We start from the raw sequence: 8,550 nt of genomic DNA, 5'->3' as shown, positions 1-8,550 counted from the left end.
TCATCATTAAATGATATGTCAAAAGGCATTTCTTTACCAGAAAACTCTGAATTTGTAAACAAACTATTATTCATGTTTCCTTTCATCCCACCAGGTTGTGTCCCAATGGTGTCTGCCTCCAGTAAATAAGAAGAGTGACAGGGTGAATTGCTACTCATGTGTAAGTAGGATAACCCTCCTGCGTTATTGATGAGATTCCACACGTGTCTCCTTCCTGCCTGTATCCGCTCATCTTTCCATCTCAGAGGCAAAAAGCCTCTCAAACCAAAAAGCAGGGGGAGCAGCGAGGATAATAAAAGCACTCAGCGACCCGTCTGTCTTCTCACAAATGTGACAAATCCCATGGAGCCACAAATCACATCAGTTCTGCTGGATTTCCAAGGTCCACGCAGGCTCATGTTTCCTGGCCAAGTGCAGCCGGGCCTGCCCCTCACCATGATGCTTCCAGCTCACCTTTTAGCGCTGCACGCGCCACCTGTGCTCACGGCGAGGGGTAATGGAGGACGCACGCAGAGTGCTGTGGGACATCCGTTTCCCACGCAAGTAGCGTTTAATCACGGACAAACATCGGGCACGTTGCCGTATCGTGTCGTAAACGTCGATACGGGAGTGAGTGGAGGGGAGACAGGGAGACCGGGGGAGGAACCCTGGCGCAGTGCCAGTGAGCAAGGCATGGGACTTTGTGCAACCATTCCTAGCAGGGTCAAATCTACACCTGAATTATGTGCCTTTATATCCCAGGAATGCCTTCATAGTATATTGGTACCGGTACCAAAATGTACTTCCATACTTTTCTAAATAAAGGGGACCACAAAAAATGGCTTTACTGTAACAAAAAATGTTAGAGTACATGAAACATATGTTTATTATTGTCATTTAGTCCTTAAATAAAATAGTGAACATACTAGACAACTTGTCTTTTAGTAGTAAGTAAACAAACAAAGACTCTTAATTAGTCTGCTGACATATGCAGTAACATATTGTGTCATTTATTATTTTGTACACATTATGAGGGACAAACTGTAAAAATTGATTATTAATCTACTTGTTCATTTACTGTTAATATCTGCTTACTTTCTGTTTTAACATGTCCTATCTACACTTCTGTTAAAATGTACTAATCACTTATTCTTCTCTTCTTTGATACTTTACATTAGTTTTGGATGATACCACACATTTAGGTATGGATCTGATACCAAGTAGTTCCAGGATCATACATTGGTCATATTCAAAGTCCTCATGTGTCCAGGGACGTATTTACTGACTTTATAAACATAATATGAAAAAAGGAAAAAAGATTTTGGGATGATAAAAAATATTGATGTAATCATGAAGCTTAGGGAAGGCTATGCAGAAGGAAACTAAAACTGGACTGGCTACTAAGTAAACAAAAACAGAATGCTGGACGACAGCAAAGACTTACTGTGGATCAAAGACGGCGTCCACAAAGTACATCCGTACATGACATGACAGTCAACAATGTCCCCACAAAGAAGGATAAAAAACAACTGAAATATTCTTGATTGCTTAAACAAAGTGTGTGCGGGGAATATCGCTCAAAGGAAGACATGAAAACTGCTACAGGAAAATACCAAAAAAAGAGAAAAAGCCACCAAAATAGGAGCGCACGACAAGAAGTAAAACACTACACACAGGAAAACAGCAAAAAAGTCCAAATAAGTCAGGGTGTGATGTGACAAGTGGTGACAGTACACCTACTTTGAGACAAGAGCTATATTGATGCATGCTTGGTTATACTTTAAAGTCATATCCAACAATTGCGACAGCGACTTTTTACTGTCAACTGAGTTTCCTTTTTTAATGATTTCTGCCTCTGGATTTTTTCAATAAAAAAAATGTGTCTTGGCTCAAAAAAGGTTGAAAACCACTGCTGTAAACATCCATCCATCCATTTTCTACCGCTTGTCCCTTACTGCTGTAAACAATAAGTCCTAATATTGACACATAGGGCTCTTTTTTCTACTCAAAGTAACTTTCTATCGATCCATTTTCTACCGTTTGTCCCTTTAATTATATTTACACGTACTATATATTTGCATTAGTATGATTAATATTCATGACTTTGTACTTAATTTTTATATATGATTACATCTAATAAGAAATAATCATCCATCCATCCATTTTCTACCGCTTGTCCCGTTGTCACACACTAGAGACCATTTAGTGTTGCCAATCATTCATTATGTTATTATAGTAGAATATTGTAACTACATATTGAATGTATTTAGTTTTTAAAATAGTCTCACCCAGTGTAACAATATTATGGCATATATTGTTTATTCTATATTTCATTTTATATTTTTGATAAATAATAATAAATATACAATTCAATATTTGTTATCGTATATTAGGGACGGCGTGGCGCAGTGGAAGAATGGCCGTGCGCGACCCGAGGGTCCCTGGTTCAATCCCCACCTAGTACCAACCTCGTCATGTCCGTTGTGTCCTGATCAAGACACTTCACCCTTGCTCCTGATGGGTGCTGGTTAGCGCCTTGCATGGCAGCTCCCTCCATCAGTGTGTGAATGTGTGTGTGAATGTGTGTGTGAATGGGTAAATGTGGAAGTAGTGTCAAAGCGCTTTGAGTACCTTGAAGGTAGAAAAGCGCTATACAAGTACAACCCATTTACCATTTATCATTTATATTTAATCTATTAAATTAAGTTCAACGTAATGTGACAATAATATCTAGTATTTTATTTTACACTAAATTTTATTGAATTGTTTTAATATTTTTTGATTTATAAAAAATTTTAGCATACCGGTATGTTTACTTTAGGAGACTCAAACTGGTGCGTTGGCTAATCTCAATCCCAAATGTAAAACTCTTATTGAAAGTATAATATTCCATTATAAAAATAATTTTGCATTTGTGTACATACATTTTTGTTTTTATCTGAATTATATAAGTGAATAATAACCTGTGATTATTCCTGATAAATCCAAAATCAAAAGTGTGACTCGTGTTTTTCATCTTTTGACTGCACTGTGTTATGTTATGTTATATATTGAATGTATTTATTATTTTTACTTATTATTTTTATTCTATACTTCAGCACTTTATATACTATATTATTAATATAATGTGTTTAATATGTAACAATAAATACATAATTGTATCATTTATTAGTATGCATGAAATGTATTACATTTTTAAAATAATTTCGAGCAAATGTTCTACTACACAGGGCCCCGGGGCCCACTCAGATAATAACCCTGAATTAAGAATCTTACTCTTGATTTTATTCATATTCAATAATTACATCTAACCTACTTACACTTTAACAAGATAACCCTTGTCAAATTGTATAAAAACATGTATTTTTCCAATCAGGCTGATTGGAAAAAAAAAATTAATAATGGATAAGTTCCTTAACTAAAGTGACAAAAAATGTAAAGTGCAATTTAAAATACAGCTTCACCACTTTAGTTTTAGCTTTAGGATATTCTCTATAGAAATTCTTCTGTTTGTTTGACATTGTCAATACTGCCACAAGTGTTGGAAAAGTGTATTACAACTGATGACCGCTGGCACAGAATGGCCCACAACTGAGGAACACATATTTATGGCGGCCATCTAGTGGGTGCTTACATTTTTATACTATATTTGAAATATTTTTATGATACTTTTGTATGTTTTTAGCATATACAGTCTTGGTGAAAAGTGTACATACACTTGTAAAGAACATAATGTCATGGCTGTCTTGAGTTTCCAATCATTTCTACAACTCTTATTTTTTTGTGATGTAGTGATTGGAGCACATACTTGTTGCTCACAAAAAACATTCATGAAGTTTGCTTCTTTTATGAATTTATTATGGGTCTACTGAAAATGTGAGGGTCAAAAGTATACATACAGCAATGTTAATATTTGCTTACATGTCCCTTGGCAAGTTTACCTGCAATAAGGCGAATTTTTGACCACAAAATTAGTGCAGTTCAGTTAAATTTGTTGGTTTTCTGACATGGACTTGTTTCTTCAGCATTGTCCACACGTTTAAGTCAGGACTTTGGGAAGGCCATTCTAAAATCATCATTCTAGCCTGATTTAGCCATTCCTTTTTCCACTTTTGAGGTGTGTTTGGGGTCATTGTCCTGTTGGAACACCCAACTGCGCCCAAGACCCAACCTCCGGGCTGATGATTTTAGCTTGTCCTGAACAATTTGGAGGTAATCCTCCCTTTCCATTGTCCCATTTAAAGTACCAGTTATATTGGCAGCAAAACAGGCCCAGAGCATAACAGTACCACCACCATGCTTGACGGTAGGAGTGGTGTTCCTGGGATTAAAGGCCTCACCTTTTCTCCTCCAAACATATGTCTGGGTATTGTGGCCAAACAGCTCCATTTTTGTTTAAGTGTATGTAAAGTTTTGAGCACGACTGTATTTATTTAGGGGAACGCTCTCCCTGACCACCTGAGGGCACCACAGACCGTGGTTGTTTTTAAAAAAAGGCTTAAAAACCCTTCTTTTTAAAAAAGCCTTTTTTTCTCGCTCTAGATATTAGGCCGTTCTAGTTTTTATTTTTATTATCTTTTTATTTATTTTAAAAAACATTTTTTAAATAAACTGTAGCACTTTGAGGTTGTTTGCTCAATATAAAGTGCTTTTTACAAATAAAATCTATTATTATTATTATTATTATTCTACCATACCCTGCAACATCCATGGTGTTTGTAACAGAGCATGAAGAAAACACGATTGTGAGGATTATCCTCATAATGGGCCCTCAAAAGGGGGTTGGCCTTTATTGCTCCCTTTTGGCTCCGGCTCCCCCAGGCCACTTTTTATGAAGACAGAATGGTAAAGTAGCGAGAATAACAAGTGTGAGTGTGTTCTCTCTGGAAGCTCTCACTTGCCAGTGAGGAAGAGAACGTCCTGCCCCTCTTCATCACATCCACACCTCCGTCCTCTGTGGTCATGTCGTCTCTGCTGAGGGAGGAGATGCAACGGGTTTTGTTCAGACCCGCGAGGCAAAGTCTGGTGGAATTTATCGAGATCGAGGAGCCGGAGCTGGGGAGACATTTCCTCTGTGTCTCGGGTAAGAAACTTCCTTGCTGCCGGTTTGAAAAGTCTTGCTCCTTTCAGTCTAAATGTTGCTGGGGAAAAAAACCCAGCTAGGAACCAAAATGTGTTGTCACGTTTCCGCAGTTGGCAAAAACCGGCAGGTGCAGTTGTGCATCGTGCGATGCCAGATAAAACAGACACCCACTAACACTAACTCGGGGGCCAAGAGGGGTCTCCACACCAAACGCTCCAGCATTCAGGAGTGCTACAGGAGGACCGAGACCTGGTCCCTGCAAGACCTGACTCTGGTGGATGGACGCGACCCTGATGTGGTGAGTTCTTCATCTCGTATCCCTCCACACAGCCTGGAGGGATACGTATATCATGTTTAATATGTACAATATACACACTGCAAGTATATATATAATGTAGTAACAGACACCTTCATAACAATATGTACAATATACACACTGCAAGTATATATATAATGTAGTAACAGACACCTTCATAACAATATGTAATATGTACAATATACACACTGCAAGTATATATATAATGTAGTAACAGACACCTTCATAACAATATGTAATATGTACAATATACACACTGCAAGTATATATATAATGTAGTAACAGACACCTTCATAACAATATGTACAATATACACACTGCAAGTATATATATAATGTAGTAACAGACACCTTCATAACAATATGTAATATGTACAATATACACACTGCAAGTATATATATAATGTAGTAACAGACACCTTCATAACAATATGTACAACATACACACTGCAAGTATATATATAACGTAGTAACAGACACCTTCATAACAATATGTAATATGTACAATATACACACTGCAAGTATATCTATAATGTAGTAACAGACACCTTCATAACAATATGTAATATGTACAATATACACACTGCAAGTATATATATAACGTAGTAACAGACACCTTCATAACAATATGTAATATGTATAATATACACACAAGTATATATATAATGTAGTAACATACACCTTCATAACAATATGTAATATGTACAATATACACACTGCAAGTATATATATAATGTAAACAAACGCCATGGGTGGATCTACACCTGACATCCACTGTAATGATACCAAGTACAAGAGCGTATCTAGTCGATACTACTATGATTACATCAATATTTTTTATCGTCACAAAAACATTCATATTATGTTTATAAAGTCAGTAAATTTGTCCCTGGACACATGAGGACTTTGAATATGACCAATGTATGATCCTGTAACTACTTGGTATCAGATCCATACCTAAATGTGTGGTATCATCCAAAACTAATGTCAAGTATCAAAGAAGAGAAGAATAAGTGATTATTACATTTTAACAGAAGTGTAGATAGAACATGTTAAAACAGAAAATAAGCAGATATTAACAGTAAATGAACAAATGGATTAATAATCCATTTTTACAGTTTGTCCCTCATAATGTGTACAAAATAATAGGTGTATAAATGACACAATATGTTACTGCATACGTCAGCAGACTAATTAGGAGTCTTTGTTTGTTTACTTACTACTAAAAGACAAGTTGTCTATTATGTTCACTATTTTATTTAAGGACTAAATTACAATAATAAACATATTTTTAAGATTTTTTGTCACAATAAAGACAATAATGACATTTTTGGTGGTCCCCTTTATTTAGAAAAGTATCAAAAAGTACCGAAAAGTATCGAAATATTGGTATTGGAACAACACTAATGTATATGTATATGTATATGTATATGTATATGTATATGTATATGTATATGTATATGTATACGTATATGTATATGAATATGCATACGTATATGTATAAGTATATGTCTTCGTATATGTATATGCATTCGTATATGTATATGTATATGTATATGTATATGTATATGTATATATATATATGCATACATATATGTATATGTTTATATACAGTATATGCATACATATATTGTATGTATATGCATAGGGGACGGCGTGGCGCAGTGGAAGAATGGCCGTGCGCGACCCGAGGGTCCCTCGTTCAATCCCCACCTAGTACCAACCTCGTCATGTCCGTTGTGTCCTGAGCAAGACAATTCACCCTTGCTCCTGATGGCTGCTGGCTAGCGCCTTGCATGGCAGCTCCCTCCATCAGTGTGTGAATGTGTGTGTGAATGGGTAAATGTGGAAGTAGTGTCAAAGCGCTTTGAGTACCTTGAAGGTAGAAAAGCGCTATACAAGTACAACCCATTTATCATTTATCATTTATGTATATGCATACGTGTATGTATATGTATATTTACAGTATATGTATATGAATATGCATACGTATATGCATACGTATTTGTATCTGTATATGTATATGTACACCAGGTCCTAAATGATGCCCACTCCACCCATAGCTGCAGACTTCCATCAGGTCCTAAATGATGCCCACTCCACCCATAGCTGCAGACCTCCATCAGGTCCTAAATGATGCCCACTCCACCCATAGCTGCAGACCTACACCAGGTCCTAAATGATGCCCACTCCACCCATAGCTGCAGACTTCCATCAGGTCTTAAATGATGCCCACTCCACCCATAGCTGCAGACCTCCATCAGGTCCTAAATGATGCCCACTCCACCCATATCTGCAGACCTACACCAGGTCCTAAATGATGCCCACTCCACCCATAGCTGCAGACCTACACCAGGTCCTAAATGATGCCCACTCCACCCATAGCTGCAGACCTACACCAGGTCCTAAATGATGCCCACTCCACCCATAGCTGCAGACCTCCATCAGGTCCTAAATGATGCCCACTCCACCCATAGCTGCAGACCTCCATCAGGTCCTAAATGATGCCCACTCCACCCATAGCTGCAGACCTCCATCAGGTCCTAAATGATGCCCACTCCACCCATAGCTGCAGACCTCCATCAGATCCTAAATGATGCCCACTCCACCCTCCTCTTGTCTCCTGCAGGACGACCCATGTTTCCTGCTCCACCTGGGCAAGGTGCGGAAAGTGCGGGCCGTCAGCTGCTCGGCCAAGTACACCATCGTGCGCTCGCTGGTGTCTGTGAGCGAGCAGTACTGTCAGAGGGCCCTGAAGCTGCACAACTTTGACTGGGCCTACATCAAGCCCACCTCCTTCTACTCCAACAGAGGAGACTGTGTGGTGCTCTCTCAGATTTGTTTCTATGCCTTCAACTTGGTCTGTCTGTCCATGTGTCCTGTGCCCCTGGATGCCTGAAGGACCCCACAGTCCTCTGGGTATAAGTATTGTGCATGGCAACAAGTGTGTTTTGGAAGGTCAAGCTCTAACGCAGGGGGTCCCGACATTTTTCCACCGAGGGCCACACACTGAAACATCAAAGCATCCGAGGTCAGTTTTGATATTTTTCATTTTCTAAACCAACAACATAAATATTGTAACCCTAAAGGCAGGGTGTCCAAACTTTATGACTTGGGGGCCGCATTGGATTAAAGAAATTTGACCAGGGGCCGAAGCCTACTGCATGTAAAGT

The 8,550-nt window shown here is 38.3% G+C and overlaps 1 protein-coding gene across 1 annotated transcript; it reads left to right on the top strand.

Moving 5' to 3' along the window:
- The first annotated feature begins 99 nt into the window (after positions 1-99).
- Positions 100-8,276, top strand: exoc1l (exocyst complex component 1 like). Its single transcript, XM_061977353.1, has 4 exons — positions 100-160; positions 4,870-5,062; positions 5,173-5,360; positions 8,007-8,276. The coding sequence occupies exons 2-4, from the start codon at positions 4,942-4,944 to the stop codon at positions 8,274-8,276; spliced, it is 579 nt and encodes a 192-aa protein (XP_061833337.1). The 5' UTR covers positions 100-160; positions 4,870-4,941.
- Positions 8,277-8,550: the final 274 nt, after the last annotated feature.

This window comes from Nerophis lumbriciformis, linkage group LG16, assembly GCF_033978685.3.
Source record: "Nerophis lumbriciformis linkage group LG16, RoL_Nlum_v2.1, whole genome shotgun sequence".
NCBI lineage: Eukaryota > Metazoa > Chordata > Actinopteri > Syngnathiformes > Syngnathidae > Nerophis > Nerophis lumbriciformis.
The sequence above is the reverse complement of the archived record's forward strand: the minus strand, read 5'-3'. Positions and strand labels throughout refer to the sequence as shown.